General features: G+C 36.0%; 1 protein-coding gene across 3 annotated transcripts in view; it reads left to right on the top strand.

The window, feature by feature from the left end:
• Positions 1-24236, top strand: part of LRBA (LPS responsive beige-like anchor protein) — a 751045-nt gene that overhangs the window by 135259 nt on the left and 591550 nt on the right. For all 3 annotated transcript variants that reach the window (XM_051819347.3, XM_051819348.3, XM_089302377.1), the window contains exons 16-21: positions 567-664; positions 13457-13549; positions 15374-15482; positions 15878-15959; positions 18766-18889; positions 19220-19412. In XM_051819347.3, the coding sequence (XP_051675307.3) occupies positions 567-664; positions 13457-13549; positions 15374-15482; positions 15878-15959; positions 18766-18889; positions 19220-19412 (699 nt within the window). The remainder of the gene's footprint in view (positions 1-566; positions 665-13456; positions 13550-15373; positions 15483-15877; positions 15960-18765; positions 18890-19219; positions 19413-24236) is intronic.

Below are 24236 nucleotides of genomic sequence, written 5' to 3' on the forward strand. Positions count from 1 at the left end.
ATCCCATATGGGCGCTGGTTTGAGTCCTGGCTGCTCCACTTCACATCCAGTTCTCTGCTATGGCCTGGGAAAGCAGTGGAAGATGGCCCAAGTCTTTGGGCCCCTGCATCTGCATGGGAGACCTGGAAGAAGCTCCTGCTTTGGATTGGCGCAGCTTCAGCCATTGAAGCTAATGGGGGAGTGAACCATCAGATGGAAGACCTCTCTCTCTCTCTGCCTCTCCTCTCTCCGTGTAACTCTTTCAAATAAATAAATCTTTAAAATAAAAAGAGGGAAGGAGAATGGGAGGAAGAGAGAGCATCTTTACTCTTGTTTTTTAACTGCTATGTCAAATACCTGCTGCTTGTTTCCTTAATTAAGAAATTGTTTGACTATTTGATAATGTGTAGTTTGAACTATACAAATAGATGTATATATTTAAGCAACATAATTTCTTCAAAACAATATACATTATACATATGTCAGCTTTTTGTAAAATTGAAATGTCCATTGTTTCAGGATTATTCAGTATTCAACTAAGTTGTTTTTGCCTCATGTTTATTTTTAAATCTCTGCAATAATTGTAGGATGACAATCTAATGGATGTCCTACAGCTGCTTGTTGCATTAATGTCAGAGCATCCTAACTCTATGATTCCTGCTTTTGACCAAAGGAATGGCTTACGGTAAGAGTTACTGTCTCAACAGATTTAATTATATTTAATATAATGAATTGGCTTAGAAATATTGGAGAGGTTCTTAAATATTTAAAGTTTTATTTAATATTATGAAATGAGTTTATATATAGTGTGAAAGAAGATTTAAGAGCCATATTTTTTCATGTATTATGGTTTGTTGAATAAATCTTATAGAGGCTGTGATACTATTTGTTATCCTTTAATTTGTGAAGAGAGGTCATTTTTAGTATTTTGTTTGTTGAGTAGTGCTTATGTGGTGGTAGCACAAGGTTGAATTCTTTAGCAAAGTTATCTTTAGGTCCTAGAATGCATCCAACTGTGATCCAAGAGAAGTGTCATCTGGTAAAAAATCACTTTTTCCACCCCCTGGTTAGAAGTCACCTCCATCATACAACAAGATAATGAAAAATCTGTCATTGTCAAGTTTCCTTATGTTCCTAGTCTTCCCTCCTTTATATTGTGCCCTGGGCTGACACTCTGCCTATTGTAATTATAGATTAATTTGAATATTCTATGATTTTATATATAAGTGTAACCACGTAGTAAATATTCTAGATTTGTTTGCCATATTTCATTCAGCATGAATTATTTTGAAATTCATCCATGTTGTTGCATGAATCAATAGTTTATTCCTTTGTATTGCTGAGTATTTTTCCATTAAATATGTATCCCATAAATTATTTATTCATTCATTGTTGATGAACATTTGTTGCTAGTTTTTGGCTTTTGAAAACAAACTTGCTCTGAATATTCATATACAAATATTTATACAGACATATGCTTTTATTATCTTGAGTATATATCTAGGAATATAATGGCTAAGTCAAATGGTAGGGTAGGGATATAGATATAAATTTAAATATATAATTTTTTAGGTAGCTGTCTAACTTCCAAATGGTTGTACAGCTTTTTAAAAAAATTTTTATTCTATTGTATTTATTTGAGAGAAAGAGAGGGAGAGAGAGAGGGAGAGAGAAAGAGGGAGCGTGGGTAGGTATGAGGGAGGGAGAGGGAGAGAGAAAAGAGAAATCTCCTGTTTGCTGGTTCATTTCCAAATGCCTACAACATTTGAGATCACTGGGCAGAAGCCAGAACTCAATCCAGGTCTCCCACATGGCTGTCAGGGATTCAAACACTTGATCATTGCCTTTTGCCTCCTAGTGTGTATAATCATATTAGCTGTGTTTGAGAATCTGATTGTTCTGTATTTTCACCAGCAATTGTTCAGTCTTTAATTTTAAACATTCGAAAGGGTCTGAGGTAGTATCAAATTCTGGTTCTAATTTGCTTTTCTTGCAATAACTAATGGAGGTTTCCAGCATCTTCTTATGTGCTTTTTTTTTTTTTTTTGCCATCTGTATATGCTTCCTTGTTGAAATGATTTCATTAGTTTTTAAAAATTGTGTTATTTTTGTTTCTTGTTATTGCATTTAAGAATTCTTTATGTATTCTGTATACAAGTATTTTACCTTGTCTATGCATTATGAATATATTCTTTGAGTCTGTGGCTTGTCTTTTTCTCCTCTTGACAGGTTCTTTTAAAAATAGTAAAATTAAGAAGCCCAATTTTCTGTTATGGGGTATAATATTGGTATCATGTCTAAAACTTTTACCTAACCCAAGTTAACAGATACTTTCTTCTAGAAGTTTTATAGTTTTAGGTTTCACATGTTTGTATATGAATCAGTTTGGGTTAGTTTTTGTATATGCTGAGAGCTGTGAAATCAAGGTCCTTTTTTTATATGCTATATGGAAATCCAGTTCTTCCAGCAGTATTTGTTGAAAATATACTTTCTTCACCAAAATACTTTTGTCTCTTAGTAGAAAATTAGTCAACCAAATATATGTAGGTCTATTTTCAGTTGTTTTATTTTAGCATCGATTTGTCTATCTTGATGCTAAATCCTAAGTAGCCTTTTAACTTTATGATCACACAGGATGAGTCTCCCAACTTTGTTGTTCTTTTTTCACAGCTGTTTTTGCTGTTTGCATTTTTGTGTGCATTTTAGAACTGGCTTATCACTTTCTACCAGAAAGTCTGCTGGCATTTGGATTGGGTTTACCTCAAATCCATAGATCAGTTTGGGGAGAAATAACATCTTAGTAATAATGATCCAGTTTTTTTTTTTTTTTAAAGATTTATTTATTTATTTGAAAGGCGGAGTTACAGAGAGGCAGAGGCAGAAAGAGAGAAGGAAGTCCTCTATCCCCTGGTTCATTCCCCAAATGGCCACAATGGCTGGAGCTGGGCCGATCTGAAGGCAGGAGCCAGGATATTCTTCTGGGTCTCCCTCATGGGTGCAGGGGCCCAAGGACTTGGGCCATCTTCTACTGTTTTTCCAGTCCATAGCAGAGAGCTAGATTGGAATTGGAGCAGCCGGAACTCAAACTGGCGCCCATATGGGATGCCGGCACTGCAGGCAGCGTCTTTACCCACTACACCACAGCACCAGCCCCATGATCCAGTATTGATTCTGAGTCATGGACCTTGCATGTCTCTGTATAAGTTTATTATTTTTGGGCAGGATTTTGTAGTTTTTAGTGTCTATGTTTTATATATCTTTTGTCAGATTTCTTCTTCTTCTTCTTTTTTTTTTTTTTTTTGACAGACAGAGTGGACAGTGAGAGAGAGAGACAGAGAGAAAGGTCTTCCTTTGCCGTTGGTTCACCCTCCAATGGCTGCCGCGGCCGGCGTGCTGCAGCTGGCGCACTGCGCTGATCCGATGGCAGGAGCCAGATGCTTCTCCTGGTCTCCCATGGGGTGCAGGGCCCAAGTACTTGGGCCATCCTCCACTGTACTCCCTGGCCACAGCAGAGGGCTGGCCTGGAAGAGGGGCAACCGGGACAGAATCCGGCGCCCCGACCGGGACTAGAAGCCAGTGTGCCGGCGCTGCAAGGTGGAGGATTAGCCTAGTGAGCCGCAGCGCCGGCCAGATTTATTCTTGAGTATATAGTATTTTCTTATGCTTTTGTAAATTGTTTTTAATATAAGCTTTTGTTCCTACCATCACAAATAGTTTTATATTTGATCTTTTTTGCAGCAATTTTGCTTAAGTTATTAGTTCAGTTGTTTTTTTTTTTTTTTTCTGTAGATTCCTTATGATTTTCTGTGTAGACATTTTGTCTCCAAGTAAAGATGGTTTTTCTTCTTTCTTTCCTGATCTGGATGTTTAAAGTTTCTTTTTCTTACCTGATTGTGATAGTCAACACCCCCAGTGTAGTACTGAGCAGGAGTGGTGAGAATGGATGTCCTTGCCTTGTTCCTGACTGCAGGGACCTGTGGTCAGTCTCTCACTGTTATTTCTCTGAAAGCTGTAGGATTTTTTGTTGATGGCTTTTGTGAGGCTAAGGAAATTCCCTTCTTAGGTTACTGGGATTTTCATCTTTTTTCTTCCTCCTCCTTCCTGCTTTCTTCCTCCTTGTCTTCCTCCTTCTGTGTTCTTCTTCCTCCTCTTTTTTTTTTTTTTTAAAGATTTATTTATTTAAAGGCAGAATTGGGGGTGGATGTTACAGACATATCTTCTGTCCACTTTTGTTCACTTCCCCAAAGGTTGCAGCAGCCAGGGCTGGGGCAGGCTGAAGCCAGGGGCCAGGAACTCTGTCAGTCTCTCATCTGGATGGCAGGGGCCCAGGCACTTGGTCCATCTTCCTCTGTTTTCCCAGATGGATTAGCAGGGAGCTGAATTGGAAGTTCAGGCTGGGACTTGAACTGACACTCATAGGGGATGCTGTGATTGCAGGCTGCGGTTTAATCAGCTGCACCACAGCGCCAGCCCCTGAGCTTTTTTTTTTTCTTGAATCAGAAATGAATGTAACATTTTTATCAAAATTTTTTTCTGAATCTATTGAGATGAGCATGCTATTTTTAAAAAGCTGTTAATGTGTGTTGTATAAAATGTAACTACCAATAAATAGTATGTTTTTTAAAAATTACACTACTTCCTAAAATAAAATCATTTGGTAACATTCTCTCTTTCTCTCTCTCTCTCTCTCTCTCTCTCTCTCTCTCTCTGTGTGTGTGTGTGTGTGTGTGTGTTTGGATTCAGTTTACTAAAAATTTTAGAAGAACTTTTCATCTGTGCTCATGAGGGCTATTGTATTTTTCTATTATTGTAACAATCTTCGTGAGTTTTTGTGTCAGTGCAAATGCTGGCCCAACAGAATGATTTGTGAAATATTTTGTGCTCATCAGTTTTCTAGAAGATTGAGTGGAATTGTTACTGTTTAATCTTTAAAAATTTGCTAAAATTTACCAGTGAAGTTATTGAGGGTGAAATTTTGCTCATGGGAATGTGGATTCAAATTCCTTAGTAGATATGGGACTGTTTATCCATTTCTTCTTCACTGAACTTTAATTATTTGTATCCTTCAAGCAATTGGATATTTCATCTAAACTTAAATTTACTCATATAAAGTTGTTCCTTTATTTTCACTTAAATATCTGCAGAAGCTGATAGTGATAAATTGTTCTTTTTGTCTCTCAATCAGTATGCTACAGGTTGATCCAATTTGTGGATTATTTTGAGACCATATTCTTTTTGAGGTAGTTTGTGCTGTAATTCCTTCCTAAGCATTTTAGTTTCATCTCATTTTTATTCTGTTCAAAATACTTCTTAATTTTTCCTTCTGAATTCTTGTTTTATATGTGTACTTTTTAGAAGTGTGTTTGAAAGATTTATTTTAAAGATTTATTATTTATTTGAAAGAGCTATAGTGAAAGAAATCTTCCATTTGCGGGTTCACTCTTCAAATGCTACAAATGGCCAAAGCTAGAAACCTGCAACTCTATCTGGGTCTTCCACATGGGTACCAGGGAACCAAGTATTTGGGCCATCTTCTGCTGTTTTCCTAGACACCTTAGGAGGGAGCTGAGTCAGATTTGGAGTATCCAGGACTTAACCAGCACTCACATGGGATGCTGTTCCCAGTGCTAGTCTCTCCCTTCATTCTTGAGAAACTTCCTTTAGAATTTCCCTGTTCAGCAGTTTTCCTTTAAGCAAATTTTCTTCTGAAAGTATCTTTATTAAGATTTTAACCTTAAGAGTACATTTTCTGTATGTTGAATTCTATGTTTTTGTTTCTTTTCTTTTAGCACTTTTTAAAATGTTTTTACCCTATTGGTTGGTCTCCATGGTTTTGAATGAGAAATCTGTGGTTTATTCAAATCTTTCCTTGCTAAATGTAATTGCTAGTTTTGGTACCCTGCTTTCAAGATATTTCCTTAAGTGTCCCCCTATGTAGTTTCTTTATAGTTTTCTTTGTAATTATCCCCAACTTTGAGATGTTTTAAGCTCTTACTTTAAAAATATTTTCTGCTTCATTTGTCTTTCTCCATTCATTTTGTGTTTGCAATCACATGAATATTTGATCTTCTGATAGAGTTGCACTACTCTTTTAGCCTCTGTTTGCTTCAGTCTTTTTGTTCAGGTTGTATTTTTATAGAAACCTGATAAAATATGATAAACTTGTTCTTCAAGTTTATGAGCTATTTCTTTGCCTTTTAAATTTCGATATTGAATCCATGTTATGCACCTTACACATCAGATATTGCACATTTCAAGTCTAAAATTTGGATATTTTTCATTTTTATGTATTTTTTTTAGATGAGAACCATCTTTCAGTTCATTTAGATTGTGTGTACCTTTACCTTCTGGAACATAATTTTAATAGTTTTTTTAGAATCTTTGTGTGTGTGATTATTCCAATAGTTGGCCTATCTAATTGATTTATTTTGACTGTCTTTTCTTATGAGAAATGATCACATTTTTATGGTTCTTTGTATGTTTGGTAATGCTTCAGTGTGTTCTGGATATTGTGAGTGTTGTAAACTCTGGTGTAGTCTTCTAACATGTTTTTTCTCGTTGCTGTTCTTTTTGAAAACAAAACAAGTATTCAGTTTGGTAATGGTTAGACTGCAAGTTCTAACTATTCTGTCTGCATAGTGGTTCTGGTGTCACTTTATTTCCTAAACCCGTCTTGTCCTACCTTGAGTCTTTGTTATACTTTTTTCCACTTGAGAATTAGGCTGATAATCGGGTGAACTTCAATTCTTATTTCATTTTAGAAAGATTGCTCTCTGGTTCAGGTCTGTGTTACACATGTGTGTCTCTTGGATGGTTTGTGAGTTTTATGAGTTTTTATACAAATTTAGAGATTCCTGCTCTCCTGGTGTCTCCTTAAAATTTAGGACTCACAACCCCTTGCACAATTTTTTTTGTGTTCTTCCAACCAGAAGCACCGTTTCTCTCCCAGATTTGGGCACTCAAGTCTCTGACATCCAATTATTATTTTTTTTGAGATTTATTTATTTATTTGAAAGGCAAAATTACAGAGAGGCAGAGGCAGAAAGAGAGAAAGAAGCCCTCCATCCTCTGGTTCACTCCCCAAATGGCCCCAAGGGCTGAAGCTGCCGATCTGAAGCTAGGAGCCAAGAGCTTCTTCCCAGTCTCCCATGCAGGTGCAGGGGCCCTAGGACTTGAGCCATCTTCTATTGCTTTTCCAGGCCATAGCAGAGAGCTGGATCAGAAGTGGAGCAGCCAGGACTCCAACCAGTGCCCATATGGGATGCCGGCAATGCAGGTGGCGGTTTTATCTGCCCCACCTCAGTGCTGGCCCCATGACGTCCAAGTCTGAGATGAGGGTCACTTTTGGGTCAGCATCAGATGAGGGAAGTAAAAAGATTAACTTGTGTGGGTGATTCTCCCAGTTTTAACTCTTTTACACAATGCACATGCTCTTGTTTAGTCTTCAGTGTATGTTGAAAGTTGCTTTTTTTTTTGTATCTTTTGCCCAATAGTTTTTTTTTTCTGTTTCTTTTTTTAAAATTTTATTTTATTTAATGAACATAAATTTCCAAAGTACAGCTTATAGATTACAATAGCTTCCCTCCCCGCCATAACTTCCCTCCCACCCGCAACACTCCCCTCTCCCCTTCCATTCACATCAAGATTAATTTTCAATTATCTTTATATACAAAAGATCAATTTAGCATATATTAAGTAAAGATTTGACTTAGTGATCAAGACAGGCTTTGTTAGGCTTTCTCCGGCTTCCTCCATTTGGTCAAATTGTAACTGTTTTGTAATTTTATAATTAATTTTGTTGATTTTGTAGTTTTATAATTAATTTTTCATTAATAGCTTCAGAATATTGCAGTATCTCCCCCTTTCTTCTTAGTGGGCTTTATTTATGATTTTTTTAAGATTCATTTATTTATTTATTTGAAAATCAGTTACACAGAGAGAGAAGAAGAGGCAGAGAGAGAGGTCTTCCATCCTCTGGTTCTCTCCCCAATTGGCTGCAACAGCTGGAGTTATGCCAATCCAAAGCCAGGAGCCAGGAGCTTTTTCTGGGACTCCCACATGGTGCAGGGGCCCAGGGACCTGGGCCATCTTCCACTACTTTCCCAGTCTACAACAGGGAGCTAGATCGGAAATGGAGCAGCTGGGACTTGAACATGTGCTCATATAGGATGCCAGCACTGCAGGCAAAGGCTTTACCTGCTATGCCACAGTACCAGCCCCTGTTTATGATTTCTTACAAGGCATTTCATTAGCAATGGATTTCCTCAGTCTGTGGAATGACTTTTATTTTTCTTAATTTTTGGAGGATACTTATGCTTGAATATAAAAATCTTAATTTATAGTTCTCTTTTTGTTAGCATTTTATTATCATTCCACCATCTCTTGGGCTCTGTTGTTTCTGATTATATGACAGCCATGAATTGCATTATTTCATTCTTGTATGTCTTGTGTCATTTTTGATGCTCTTAAAAAAGTTTTTTTCTGGGGCCAGTGCTGTGGCATAGTAGGTTAAGCCTCTGCCTGTGGTGCTGGCATCCTATATGGGTGCCAGTTAGAGTTCTGGCTGCTCCTCTTCCAGTCCAGCTCCATGCTAATGGCCTGGGAATGCAGTGGAAGATGGCCCAAGTTCTGAGGTCCCTGTACCCACGTGGAAGACCTGGAAGAAGGTCCTGGCTCCTGATTTTGGGACCGCTCAGCTCTAGCCTTTGGGGCCATTTGGGGAGTGAACCAATGGATGGAAGACCTCTCTGTCTCTCCTTCTCTTTCCCTGTAACTTTGCCTCTCAAATAAATTTTTTTTTAAAGTATGCTTTTCTGGTTTATTCAGTTCTTGAGTCTGTAAGTAAGTGTTTTTTATCAAATTTGGAAATTTTTTAAAATCCATGATTTCTTCAGATTTTTCTCATATCCCATTCCTCTTTTTCTTTTTTCTTTTGGTGGTTGGGGCATTTCAATTATATCCATAGTGGAGCACCCTGCATTGTTTCACAATGTTGTAAAGGTTGTTTAATGTTTTCTACTTTTTTTTCTCCTTATTCTTTATATTTGATAAGTTCTATCAGTCTCTCTTCAAGGTTACAGATTGATTATTTTGCCATCTCTGTTGTTGATCACCTCTCAGTGAATTCTTTTTTTTCCTGATTATACTTTTCCTCTCTAGAATTTCCATTTGGTTCTTTTTTATAGTTTGTCTTACTGAGATTCTCTAATTTTCAATTTATTGTTAGTCTATTTTCTTTTAATTATTTGAACATTGTGATTGTTACGTGTCCTTTGGTGTCTTTGCTAAGTCTAACATTTGGGAAACTTAAGAGAAATTTTGATTATGGCTCTTTTCCTGATTATAGGTTATATATATTTTTTGTTTGTTTCCTTGTATGTACAGTAATTTTGGTTGAAAAGTGGACCTTTTAGATAAGTATAATAGCAACCCTGGGCTCCCTTGTTTTTCCGTGGTTGTTGGTTTCTGTTTTGGTTTTTAGTATCTAGCCTTGTTTCATCTGCAGATTCTGTCTTCTCTGTAGTCTGTTGCTTCCTATTTCTTTATGTTGAGTGTTTTTTCTTTTTCCTTTTTTTGACACAATTCTTTTTAAGTTTCCTGTGTTTCTATATATCTTAGAGGTCAATCAAAGATTTATGCAGAGGTTGTGATGGAATTCCTTTGGCCTATTAGATATACATCCTATAGTGATTCATAGATGTGTGTTTAGGGATTGCTTTCCAAGTCATAAGTATTTCTCTAGTCTCCATTTCCTTTTTTTTTTTTCAGCTTTATCCTCAGATCTTCCTTGTACATATGTACTTTCCCAGTCATCTAGAGGTATATGGAGAGCTTGGCTGAATTTTAATGCCTCCCTCTCTCTCTTTTTTTTTTTTTTTTTTTAAGATTGATATATTTATTTGAAAGTCAGAGTTAACACACAGAAGGAGAGGCAGAGAGAGAGAGAGAGAGCGAGCGAGCGAGAGCTTTCCATCCACTGGTTCACTCCCCAATTGGCCACAATGGGCGGAGCTGTGCCGATCGGAAGCCAGGAGCCAGGAGCTTCTTCTGGTCCTCCCATGTGGTTGCAGGGGCCCAAGGACTTGAGCCATCTTCTACTGCTTTCCCAGGCCATAGCAGAGAGCTACCGGTGCTCATAAGGGATGCTGGCACTGCAAGTGGCGGCTTTACCCCCTTTGCCACAGTGCCGGCCCCTGCCTTTCTCATTTTTTAACATCTCCTTTTAAGTATTTATTGGTTTCACTTGTCCTGGATTGTGACTTCAGAGTTGGTCTAGTAAAACTGTTCCTTTTCCCTATTGATGCCTAACCAGGCCTGCCACTATTAGCTGGAAAATTATGGTTTTCATTCCTTGCCCTAAATCAGGCTTGCCCTCTCTGAAAGCAACACTGCTACTTTTTGCTGCCAGCCCAAAGCTGGTTTAAGACTTCACTTACTGCACTGGAGGTGGTAATAATAGGAGTAGTTCCATCAGCAAGGCTGCTGACTCTCGATTTTCTAGTAATTTCTTAAGACAAATACATATCTGTTGTCTTTCTTTTGTCTGTTTCCATTGCTCTGAAATGTGAAAGTTTTTTTTTAGTCCTGTCATTTTTTGGTGAAGGTAAAATGCTGACCTCCATGTTAGCAGTAAATGGCAACATTCCCTCTGTTTTGATTTTTTAATATACTATAATTTTTGTTATCTCTCCAGTCTTGTATTACTTGAAGAAATAAAAAAAAATTCCATTTTGGACTAATAAGATAAATGTGAAGACTTAGTGTTATTTAAATACAGTTCAGTTACTTTTACACACTAGGTAAAGAGATTTATTAAATATATTAACTACATAGATGATTAAAAATAATTTGGAATTGATGGATTGTTCCTTTAAATTAATTGGAATTCTATGGAAAAATTCCTTGGATCCAAAAATTGGAAAATTGGGAAGTATTTATTTGAGAGGCAGAGACAGAGGTGCGGGGCAAGGCACGGGGGTGGGGGGGTGGGGGGAGAGAAAGAGGACTAACTGCTTTGGTGGTCCACTTCCCAAATGCCTGGAATGGCTGGGGCTGGGCCAGGTCCAAAGCTAGAATCTAAGAACTCAATCCGTGTCTCTAATACGAGTGGCAGGATCCCAATTACTTGAGCCATCACTGCTGTCTTCCACAGTCTGCATAAAACAATTTGAAAATTTTCTCTATTATTGAGGTTAGTTCACCATCTTGAAACAAAAGCCTTCCTTAGAAGCTACTGGTTCCTGGCTTTGGATTGGCCCAGCTCCAGCAATTATAGCTATTTGGGTAGTGAACAGGGGATGGAAGATCTCCCTCCCTCCTTCCCTCCCTCCCTCCCTTTCTCTCCCCTCCAAATAAATAAATAAATCTTAAAAAGATATGGCTATGTTTGCTGACTCAATGACAATTTCTTCACATGTTTTACCTAAATTATTGTCAGTTAAAAAAATTTAGAGCCTAGTTTAATGATCTTTTATAATATTTTTAATATCTATGAAGAAGGAAATAATGTTACTATTTAAATTTCTCTTTTGGATGTGTCTGTTACCAGAAACTTATTTTCTTCATTGAAAATGTTTTGTTATATTTCTGGTTATAAAAATATATGTGAAATACCATATGCATTTCTTTAAATATAGGAAGAGAGTGAAACAAATTACATGAAAATATTTTCAAATTTATTAGCTTACTTGTACTTTCTATTTCCAAATACAGAGCTGTATAGGTATTTGTAAGCTTTTAAAACTTAGAACAATTAGGTTAGATAAATACATAATTTTCATTATAGCATAATTTTTTCTCTCTAATTTGTGAATTATTATTTCATTTGATCAAAAAGTAAATAGGTCCACTTAATTTGAAATTTTCTGTTTATGTTTAGCAGGTAAAATAAACTAATTTGATTCTTCATTTGTCTGAAATGTTCAACATTTGAAAAATTTGTGGGATGAATACTTGGTTTTTAAGTCCAATTCCAGTTTTTGTGTTCTTTCCATGTTATGAATCCCAAGTTATTTAAAGTATTTAAAGTTTATGTTGTGATGAAATCATTGTGTTTTTAACCAAAGGCATTTCTTACTTTAAGCCAGTAGTGAGGAACATCCAGTCCGTGAAATCATTTGGTTGGGCCCTGCGCAAGGCAACTGCTAGTGAATGACTCGAGATTCAGTAAATTTATAGCAGACTAATTTTTAAGTTGATAATTTTGTATGACCTGCGAATGATGTTATATCTATCCAAATGGCCCTTGGCAGAATAATAGTTCCCCACCCCTGCTTTAAGCTATAGCAAAAACTGTTTTTTGATATGTTAAAATACCTTAGTGTGTATGGTTGTTAAGTTGGTATTAAACTTAGATGTTGCTTTTACAAACAATTTTTATTTTGCTTAAAATAAGAAAAGAAACTTAGAAACATATCAATGTTGTCCTAATGATTGACTATTGAAGTTTTTATAGTAAGATTTTAATTAAAAAATGACTGACATCTGCTGTCCTGTTTTATGAAATTACAATGTCGTATAGACTGGGGTGCCTTTGCTTCATATTTTAAAAGAATCAAACTTCCTTTTACATATTTACTTTTCTACTTATCACTAGAGGTTGAAGATCTTTCCTTTTTGTTCAGAATTTTTTTTTCCACACTTAGTTATTAAACATTGAAATATTTATCTAAGAGCATACTGACAATCTTAATTTTTAAAAGTAATCAAACAGTTCCAGGATTGTTTCTGTGTAGTATGTTTGTGAGGAAGCGAATGCTAGAATGAATCAGTTAGATTTCACTCTCAGTCGATTTTGCTTATAATCAAAATGCCCTCAGAGATTTAAAAAAAATTGGTTACTATGTAAGTTTTGAGAACTGAATGTGAAATGTATTTTCAGTAGTCATTTGGTTTTAACTTTTTTGCTTTTTAATTTATTTCTGATTATTTTTCATTATGTGGGTCCCCTTGGTTTTTCATAGTGAAAATTATCTGGAGATTTAAATATGTTCTGCCATTAAACGATGCTTTGTTTATATTGGATTTAAAAATAGTTGATAATTTCAAAAGAACATTGATAGGTATATAGTGGAGAAAAAAATGTGCCTCAAAGTCAGCCTTCTGCATTGTAATTTGCAAAAATGAATTAAAAAGTTTCATGGAAAATGTGTATTATGGAAGAACTATGTGTGGATTTCAATGACTTCTCACCAGAATAAACTTACATTTTAATTCCATTTCCCATGAAATTTTAAAAGTACCTTCATATTTATGTACATGGAAAAGTCACTATATTTTCTGAATTTCAGTTATCATGTTTTGATTTTCATTAAAAGGAAGTGTAACTAGCCTGGAATAAGTAAAATTTTAAATGCCAGAAATGAGTATTAATATATATTACTTGAAATAGGCTTATAATAACATAAAATATGTATCTGCAAATCATTACTTTTAAAAGTTAAACTCAATTATTTGTTTCAAATTTTTATTCATTCAGTGTTATCTACAAACTGCTGGCATCTAAAAGTGAAGGAATCAGAGTACAAGCTCTCAAGGCAATGGGCTATTTTTTAAAGCATCTGGCCCCAAAGTGAGTATGCATGAAATCCAAAACGGACTGAAGCGTGCTACTTATTTATTTTACAATGTTTTGGAATAGCATTTATGTTCTATGGTCCCCTAGTTTCTCTTTCTTTTATTGTTATATTATAAATTGCTGGATAAACTTAATCCCATCACTACATATTTTAAAAATACAGTTCAACAGAAACGTATTTGTTTTATATGAAAATTATGTAAATGTCTCATTTATCTTATGTTAATGATGAGAATTACTTTGGATAAATTGAATTCTGTATACTACAGAGACTTTTTTCAGTGATTCACATCATCATTTGCTTTATTTGTACTAAAAAGCTGATAGAATAACCTGGATGTTTGCCATATAGTGTGTTCTGCTACATGCATAACAAAAAGCCAAAACTGTCAAACTTCTTTTCTCAGCTGAAAGCCGGCAGTCATACTCTAGATATCATTCTTCATACCAGGAATAATTTGTTATAAAATTTTAAATTTTTGGAACTGGAACAACTGCAGACTTTATGAATCCAGTTGAATACCTTTGAATCAAGTGGTAGTTATTGGAGCACTACTATAATTTATTTCTTTATTATGTCTTGCTGTTTTCACAATATAAGGGCATTGTTGAGTTGTGACAGAGACTGTATGGTCCACAAAACCTGAAATATTTGCTCCTCAGCCATTTGCACAAAACGTATGCAAACTCCAGAGACAGAATTAATATTAGTGATCCTTTGGCTTTCAATCTGAGAGATGCATTTTAGCAATATGTTTTCATTTTCTAAAATTCCATTATGTTTATTCTACCTTTTCCTCAACATTGCTTTTCTTTTCTTTTCTTTCTTCCTTTCTCTTTCTCTTCCTCTTCTCTCCTTTTTTTTTTTTTTTTAAGATTTATTTATTTTTTTGAAAGAGTTACATAGAGGCAGAGTAGAGAGAGGGAGAGATCTTCCATTGGTTGGAGCAGGAGAGGAGCAGCCCAGACAGGACAGGAACTGGGGCCCATATGGGATGCTGGCACTGCAGGTAGCAGCTTTATCTGCTATACCAGAGCACCCGGCCCCCCACATTGCTTTTCTACTTACGTTCTTTCTGTGGTTTAGGTGATTGTCCTCAGCAAAATTTGGCTCAGTGTTGGCAGATCAGAGATCTTCGCAAGTAATTAAGTTCATAATTGCTCTGGAGATATTTGTGGAGATTTTTGCTGTGCTGTGGCATAGCCAGTCTTATGATACTGATACATACATATATGTGTGTGTGTGTGTATGTGTGTGTGTGTGTGTGTATTTAGTTTTCGCTATGTATATATTGTAGTTTGCATTCTCTATTTAAATATTTAGGGGTTTGAAAATTCTAGGTTGGGGCTGGTGCTGTGGCATAGAAGGTTAATCCTCTGCCTGCAGTGCCGGCATCCCATATGGGTGTTGGTTCAAGTCCTAGCTGCATCACTTCCAATCCAGCTCTCTGCTAATGCATCTGGCAAAGCAGCAGAAGATGGTTGAAGTGCTTGGGCCCCTGCACCCACGTGGGAGACCCATAAGAGAATCCTGGCTCCTGGCTTTGAATTGGCACAGCTCTGGCCATTGTGGCCATTTAGGGAGTGAACCAGCAGATGGAATCTATCTCTTTATCTGTCCCTCTTTCTATATTTCTGCCTTTCAAATAAACAAACAAATCTTTTAAAATAAAAGTTCTAGGTCAAAGAAAATTGGGAGAGTAATTGTGTTGGAATTTATAATATGCAAATATTATTATGTTTCCCTCATCCAGCATGCATAGTAAATAATACACAGTAAAATTCTGTATTTCATGATTTCTTTCTGTGTAATTGCAGGAGAAAAGCTGAAATCATGCTTGGGCATGGATTATTTTCACTGCTAGCCGAACGACTCATGCTTCAGACAAATTTAATCACAATGACCACATATAATGTCCTGTTTGAGGTAGGAATGTAGTTAGAATTTATTCTTACTAATTTCTTATTACAAAAGTGTCTGTATAACTTAGGATTATGAACAAAAAGTAAAACCATTTTGATTTGTAATATACTGTTTTGAAGTTATTAATACAAAGGAGATCTGGGTGCATTTTTGTAAGTCCATTAATCTGTAAATTACTGAAGAGTAATTCTGCCATTGTGTTGTTCATTTGATGTTTCATTTTATCATTAAGTAAAAATACAATGCTAAGTTAGATAATATGCATAAAATATTTAGCATGATGTTGTTGGACTGAACTAAATAACAAATTTTGATTAATATTGTGCAGTGTAGAGTTCATTAATAGTGATGCTAATTCAGTGACTATGCTAATGCAATCTATTGTTTTACTTCTGTAGATTCTTATAGAACAGATTTGTACTCAAGTGATACATAAGCAGCATCCAGATCCTGATTCTTCTGTAAAGATACAAAACCCTCGTATGTATTTTCTATACTTTTGAAAAGCTACCCTTTGCTACTGAAAAAGAAACTCACTGTGAAAACTGTAAAGTTGATCATTGTGGGGTTGAATATAACCTTGAATTGACCTTAAGTTATGTGGAAATGCTTTCTTAAAGAATTTTCTGATTTCTTAGAATTACATATGAAAGATCTTGATTTAATGTTTGTTTATATTTTAGCAAAGTTTTGATTGTCTAATTAGTGATGGCAGGCTAAGTTACATGAACTATGGAGGCAGCTTTCTTTTTTGTCAAAAGAATACCAAATTTGGAATGGAAAAATACTTAGATTGTTGATTATGTTGGTACATAATGCTTGTCTTTTGACTCAGACTTCTTAGGCAGTTGTACAAGTATATATTTTTCATCCTGCTTTTTAAGATCTTGTTATATGTATTAGTTTGTAGAGTTTTGAAATTAATTATTTTTTATGTGGTGTGAGGTTTGTGTGTGTAGTATGGTACTTCAGTGCTCATTTTAAAAATGCATAGCTCTGAAGTTTGATTTTCCTGTTTTCAGAGATGTGATGTCATTATTTTTGAGAGTGAAAAGAGAAGAAAATCTTGAATTTGAATCAAATAATCCATCTTCTAAATAACTACATTTGGTTGCTTACTTGTAAGAATTATAGAATATTATTTTAGTAAATTTGGGGCTAATTTGGAAAGACTAGAATTTTTTTTCTCACGTTCTGTAGTCTGGGAAGTTCAAGATTAGGCTGCCAGGAGTTGGTTTGGTGAGAGTCTCTCTGCGTCCAAGGAAGGTGGAGTGCAACTGGCAAGCTCTGCAGCTAGCCCAAAGTGTCCATGCAGCCTCCTTTGTAAGGGAGAAATTCTCATAGCTACTCATCTGGAAAAGACCCTACCTCTTAATATCACATTTGCAACACCTGACTTTTGGAAGGAGCACATTCAGATCATAGCAGTTATTCATGTGGTACCTAATGCATTGGCTCAGAAAAGACAAGATACCATAGTATAGTAGTGAAAAATGTAGACTGCCTGGGTCATATTATGGTTATATGTCTCAGTAGTTGTGTTACTTTGAGTATAGTACTTAATTTTTTTCAATTTTTTTAAAGATTTATTTATTTATTTGAAAAGTAGAATTGGAGAGAGAGCGAGAGAGAGCGAGAGTGAGAGAGCGTGTGAGCAAGAGAGATCTTTCATCTGCTGGCTCACTTCCCAAATGGCTGCAGCTGTTGGGCCTGGGACAGCTCAAGGCTGAAGCCAGGAGTCTGGCAGGGGCCCAAGTGCATTAGTAGGGAACTGGATTGGAGACTGGAAGTCAAGAAGCTGAGACTCAAAACAGGACCCATATGGGATGCTGGTGTTACAGGTGATGGCCTAACCTGTTGTGCCACAATGCCGACCCCTAATACTTAATTTTTGTGCCTTTGTTTTCTTGTCATTCAAGTGAGGATGATGGTCGTATCTGCTTATCATTGTATTAAGATTAAATAATTAATAATTATATTTTCTTAATCAGTGTCTCAAGATAGTAAATCTTCAGAATTGGTGGAAATAATCTCATTATTATTATCATCATTGTAATCATCACCTAGGTAGAGAACTTTTAAATTTGTTATTATAAGAATTCAGAAAATGCTTCCAAAATATCATAAATTGTTGGACAAAATATTTTCATATTTATTATTTTGAAATTACTATTTTGAAATTGGTGCTTCAGAATCACCAGAATCCTTGGCTGCTTTACAATTCCTAAATTTTTTTTTTGACAGTCACAGTTAGACAGTGAGAGAGAGAAACAGAGAGAAAGGTCTTCCTTTTCTGTTGGTTCAACCCCCAAATGGCCGCTATGGCCGGCGTGCTGTGCCAATCTGAAGCCAGGAGCCAGGTGCTTCCTCCTGGTTTCCCATGCAGGTGCAGGGCCCAAGCACTTGGGCCATCCTCTACTGCACCTGAGCCACAGCAGAGAGCTGGCCTGGAAGAGGGGCAACCGGGACAGAATCCGGCACCCCAACTGGGACTAGAACCTGGTGTGCCGGCGCCGCAGGCGGAGGATTAGCCTAGTGAGCCGTGGTGCGGGCCAATTCCTAAATTTTTAATTGAGTAAAATTTTGATATTACTTAATTTCAAAGTCAGAGTTATAGCTGGCTTTTGCTTCTTACCTGTAAAATTCTGGATTAAGTACATATTTTTAAAGTTTTTTTTTCATCTTTAAGTTCTGGTGATTTTCACAAGTTTATACTAAATCCATTGAAGTAGCGGTTTTGTTTTCATTTGTGAGAGAGAAGGGAATGTTGGATAGGTTTAATTTCCTTTAGGCTTTTTAATTTTACTTTTTAAATAGTGGAAGAAAATTTTCACAGCTTTTCAAATCCACTGTAATTAAGGAAAGACTATGTGTTTACCATAAATTATGTTGTAGAGACTGAGAATGTATTGTTCCTGAGATTTTTATTATAGTGGTTTTTTGTTTGTTTTTTAAAAGTCAGCTTTAGGATTTGAGAGATATAAAAGAGAAATGTGAGGAGTTTTGTTATCATTTAATTCATTTATAGTTTAACTCATTTCAGCCTTTGCAGTTCAACTTACTTTGTGCATTCACTTACGAAATAAAATCTTTTTTTTTTTGTTTATAGATTATTACTAATGCATGTATCACCATCCCTTCCATAGATTTTTAAAAATAGTACAGAGGAGGTTTTTGCAGTAGACATTTATGTAAGGGACACTAAAGATTGCAATATACTCATGACTTTCGATCATAAATATTTTGTTATGTTTTGGTTTTTACTTATTTATGAACTGTCTTACAGAGATACTGAAAGTAATTGCGACCTTGCTTCGAAATTCTCCCCAGTGCCCAGAAAGCATGGAGGTTCGCAGAGCCTTTCTTTCTGACATGATTAAACTTTTTAATAACAGTAGAGAAAACAGGAGGTAAGCTGGGTCAGAAAGCATTTATCTGCTCCATTCAAGAATACTTTCGTGTAAAACCATGTTGTCTTTGAAAAACTGCTTAAAAGACACTGTGACATGATTTTTCCATATTTTTTCATTAAGGGCATGTAAACGATGCATCATACAGTTAAATTATAGTTTCCAGAACTATGTTGTTTATTTTTAAATGTCTTTCTTGGGGGGTGGTTATTATTTCATTTTAAACCTTTACTTGCCTACTTCTTTTTTGTTTAAGAATATTCCTTTACTTTTTAGAATTCTTTCTGGTGATTTTTTTTCTGTAATTCAGTACCCTCTTATAATTTTCAGGAGCTTGCTACAGTGTTCTGTGTGGCAAGAATGGATGCTTTCTCTCTGCTATTTTAATCCTAAGAATTCAGAAGAGCAAAAGATAACAGAAATGGTATATGCTATATTCAGAATCCTACTTTACCACGCAGTAAAATATGAGTGGGGTGGCTGGCGTGTATGGGTAGACACCTTATCAATCACACATTCAAAGGTAAGTGTCTTTATGAACATGTATTTAGCATTTAAGATATATATTATTTTGAATTTCACTCACTGAAAACAGTTTATATACTTAAAACCAAAGCAAAAAATTATTTTTTGTAAGCACAATGAAAACTAAAAAAATGAAACCAATGAAAAGAAACATAAAGTATTTACAACTTATTCAAAATCAAAACAACTTTTCCAAATGTCTGTTTTCTATGTGCTTGGTTTAATGAAGACATGTTTCATGTCATAGCATGTAAGAGTTTATATTTTCATGTAAGCCATCTTCTCAGAATTTATCATTTGGAAACTTTCGAACACAAGGTGGCGCACTCTATTCAAAGATGAGAGGTTATCCTAGTAATAGGGTGGACTAGAAAGCAAAGCCCTTTGCTCATGTTTCAGATAGTTAAAAAATTGGTTTAGGAGATTGTACTAGTCTTTTTTTAAAAAATACTTTATTGTTTTTAATTTTAACTTAAAGTTTTTTTTAGCTTTTGCTTAAAATTTATTATAATATATATTTCAGGCACAAAAATTGAGTTTTCTTCCCCCAATGCTTTGTCTTCTCTTCTTCACCTCACTAACCCCAATTTGGTGGTATCATTTCTATGTCTTCTCTGTATTTTACTCCTTGTATAGGTAATTTTACACCATAAAGACTTCCTTATCATATTTAAACTTCAGGTCAGTGCAATCATACTAAATTCATTTTTCTGTAAATTGCTGTGTTTTTTTTTTTTTTTTTTTTTTTAAGATTTATTTGAAAGGCAGAGTTACAGAGAGAGAGAGAGAGATCCTCCATCCACTGGTTTACTCCTGAAATGGCTGCAATGGTCTCAATGGCCAGGGCTGGGCTAGGTCAAAGCCAGGAGCCACGAGCTTCTTCCAGGTCTCTCATGTGGGTGCAGGGGCCCAAGCACTTAGGCCATCCTCTGCTGCTCTCCCAGGCATATTAACAGAGAACTACATAGGAAGTGGAGCAGCTGGGACTCAAACCAGCGTCCATATGGGATGCCAGCATTACTTACGGCAGCTTTAGGCTTTAATTGCTGCACCACAGCGCCAGCCCTCAATTGCTGATTTTCCTCATCCTTTGAGATTCATTCACATTCATCCATATAGTTGTATTCCTTTTCTCAGTTGTGTTATATTCCATAGTGTGATTTTTAACTTACCAATAGTTAAGCATCTTGTACATATTCAGGAGTTTCTCTTTATATATTCTTAGAAGTATACTTGTTGACTTGTAAAGTAAAAATGTTGAGAATGCAAATTCCTTTCCAAAGTAGTGTGTCAATTTACATTCTTTTGTCAGTAGGTGTAAGTTCTTGCTTCACATCATCTTATCATTTGGTTTGTCTAGAGTTTTAAAAATTTGCCAGTTTGATGAATTTTAAATGCTATATCACAAAAATCTGCATTTTCTTGTTGTTTTGTGGGGATTATTTAAATATTCTTTCTCTCAATCATTTTGCTAGATGTTTTATTTATGAATATCTTTTGCCAATTTGTGGGTTATCTATTTTCGGAGGTTTATATTTGAGCCTTCAGATGAAATTTTATATTCTAAATAATTAATCTAGTCAAAGTTATTAGTTTCATTTATAGTCTGTGTTTTTTGAGTCTTTTAAAAGAGAGATTTCCTTAGAAGGGATGTATATAATTATATAACTACTTATATAATTAGAAATTAACTAGAAGAATAAAGAACAGATATGGTAAATTTGGTGTATCTTTGAATGTTTTATTTCATTGACTATGAAAGTTCTTTTTATTCTGGCCTATTTTGGCATTCTGAAATACTATTTTGCTGTATCCTAATCTTTTTCTAAGGGGTTTGAATAACTTTTAGTTATTTGAAAGTCTCTAAGAATTATTCCTCTTTTCTTTTTCCTAAGTGAGAGGTGGGTATAAGGATTACAGGGGTATCTTAGGTTGGAAGTACCACTGTGCAGATGTTTGAGTACAATCCAGTGTTAAATAAGAAAATATGTGATTTTATAAAATGACTTTGCTTTAGAGTTCAGCCAATCATGTCCTGAGGAACAAATCTGATGCATTTCTTTAAATAAAATGCTATTGGAGCAAAGCCACTTCCATTCATTTTTATATTGTAGGTGGCTGTTTCAGACAACAAGGATAAAATTGCATGTCTGCCATAGACTACAGTGTTTCTGAAGCCTAAAGTATTTACTGCTTGCCCCTTTAACAGGAACTATCTGCTCTTCTTTGTGTAGTTTGTTTTTGCTCCATTGATGCCCAGTTGTTCCAATGTCCATTGTAGTGCCCTGCTACTGGTCCACTGTAGTGGTCTGGACTGATTTTCTGCTAGCACCATTTTTCCCTTTACAAAAGATTATGAGAAAAATAGGATCAAATTTAGCCCTCATATATATTTGGATTAGATTTAGGAGCTATCTGGGGGACAGTCTAGCTTAGGGGAGTGCCAAATATAAAACAGACTGTTCATGTTTTCTAAAGAATGTGCCAATTCACCTGAGTTTCTTCAAGTCCTTGGGGATGGTGGCTGGAGGAATTTTACCAACGTTGCAATAGTTGCTGAAGTGTAACCTGCAAAACCTTGGGGCTCAAGGCTTTGTGGACAGTTTGTGAGGTCTTCCTTTTTTCTAGCTGCGTGTTTCCATGAGGATGAAATTTTTCTTACACTTCATTCAGACAATTTCAGGCAGCACACTGAATATAAAAGCAGATGTGAGAATGCAACTATATTCTATGAAGCTAAATTTTAAAGAGATTTGCAAAAATGTGAAATAATAACACTCTTCTCATTGTTAGTTTTGAAAATAGTTATATTTCAAAAAGTGTTTGTATTAATATATCATGGATCTATTATTTTTACTTATTTGAGAAGCATAGAGAAAAGAGAGAGAGAGAGAGAGTGTGCGTGCGTGCGCGCTCCATTTTGCTGGTTTACTCCTGAAATGCCTAACAACAGTCAGGACTGGGCCAAAGCCACTAGTAGGGAAGTCAGTCTGGGTCTCCCACATGGGTAGCAGGGACTCAACTACTTGAGTCATCACCTGCTGTTTCACAGGGACTGCATTAGCAGGAGTTGGAAGCCACGCCAGGACACCAACCTAAGGCACTTGGACTATGAGATGGGAGCATCCCAAGTGGCATCTTTACAGGTGCTCTGCATATCTTCCCCCATTAGTACTCTTTTAAGAGTGTAAAGGGTCTTGAGACAAAAACATTCAGGATCTGTGGCCTTCAGAGGGTATTTAGCGCCAATAGCCTAAGTCTTTGAATTTCTTGTCTGCAAAATTAAAGAGTTGAATTAGGTAATATCTCAGTTTTTGAGCTTTGATTGCTTTGTGATGAAACATTTGTAACCCGTTACCAATCCACTTGTGTAAGTAATAACTTTTTTTAAAAAGATCTATATTTATTTGAGAGGCAGAGTTACAGAGATAGAGAGAGGGAGACAGAAAGGTCTTCCATCTGCTGGTTCACTCCCCAAATGACCACCATGGCCAGAGCCGGGCCAATCTGAAGTCAAGAGCCAGGAGCTTCTTCTGGGTCTCCCATGTGGGTGCAGGGGCCAAGCACTTTGGCCATCTTCCGCTGCTTTCCCAGGCCATAGCAGAGAGCTGTATCAAAAATGGAGCAGCAGGGACACAAACTGGTCCCCAAATAGGATGCTGGTTTCGTAGGTGGAGGTTTAACCTACTATACCACAACACTGGTACCTGAAATAACTTTGAAGATAGGATAGATCTGGGTTTGAATATTTATGGTAATTATTCGCTGTATGGTCTCAGGCAAATTTTTAAGTCATAAATATCTAAGCTAGAAATGGTAAGTGTGATATGTGTGTGAGGGGGCATGTTGATGCTAAGAATAGTTAATGCTATAATTCAAAGATAGTAGAGTTAAACGCTCAATGACTTTTTCTTTGTTTATAGTGCTATTATCCTATTCATTCTTTCCCCCCTTATTCTTAACGTTAACACACTAGTGCAGGTCAAAATCACTTCATATTTTTATTTAAATATAACTTCTAATATGAAGAATTTTATATGCAAAAATAATTTATGTGGTATATATACTATGCAATATATATGCTATGTCTGTACTACTAAATTTCAGAATTTGCTGTGTGGTTCTTCCCATCCACCCCACTCCTCCTCACCCAAAGGTAATTGCTATGTTGAATTTTGTGTTTGTAATTCTCTTCTTTAGAAAAAACTTAAAATCTATTCTTAAATTATGCATTATATAATTTTACCTTTAAAAATTTTTATAAAAGTTAGCATACTGTTTGTACTCTTCTATTTTATGTCTAAGATTCTTTTTTATTTTAACTTTGGTTCATTATTTTCAATGTTGTGAATGACTCTAGTCAGTAGAGGTGTGACTTGTTTTTTAAAGATTTATTTATTTATTTGAAAGGCAGTTACACAGAGGCGGCGTTGGGGGGGTCTTCTATCCACTGGCTCACTCCCCAGATGGCTGCTAAGGCCAGAACTGCGCTGATCTGAAGTCTGGAGCCAGGAGCTTCTTCCGGGTCTCCCACGTGGATGCAGGGACCCAAGGACTTGGGTCATCTTCTACTGCTTTCTCAGGCCATAGCAGAGAGCTGGATCAGAAGTGGAACAGCTTAGACTCGAACTGGCGTCTATATGGGATGCCGGCACTGCAGTTGGTGGCTTTACCTGCTATGCTACAGCACTGGCTTCCAGCTGTGACTTTCACACTTAGATTGTGACCCACAGTAAGAAATTTACTGTGACTATGTATGTGTAAACAAACCTCTGAAACAGTGGTCCAAGGAGATAGTTAGCTTTCCTAACTTTACTATATG

The sequence above is a fragment of the Oryctolagus cuniculus genome, chromosome 8 (genome assembly GCF_051225735.1).
Source record: "Oryctolagus cuniculus isolate XC-2025 breed Fujian yellow rabbit chromosome 8, ASM5122573v1, whole genome shotgun sequence".
Classification (NCBI taxonomy): domain Eukaryota; kingdom Metazoa; phylum Chordata; class Mammalia; order Lagomorpha; family Leporidae; genus Oryctolagus; species Oryctolagus cuniculus.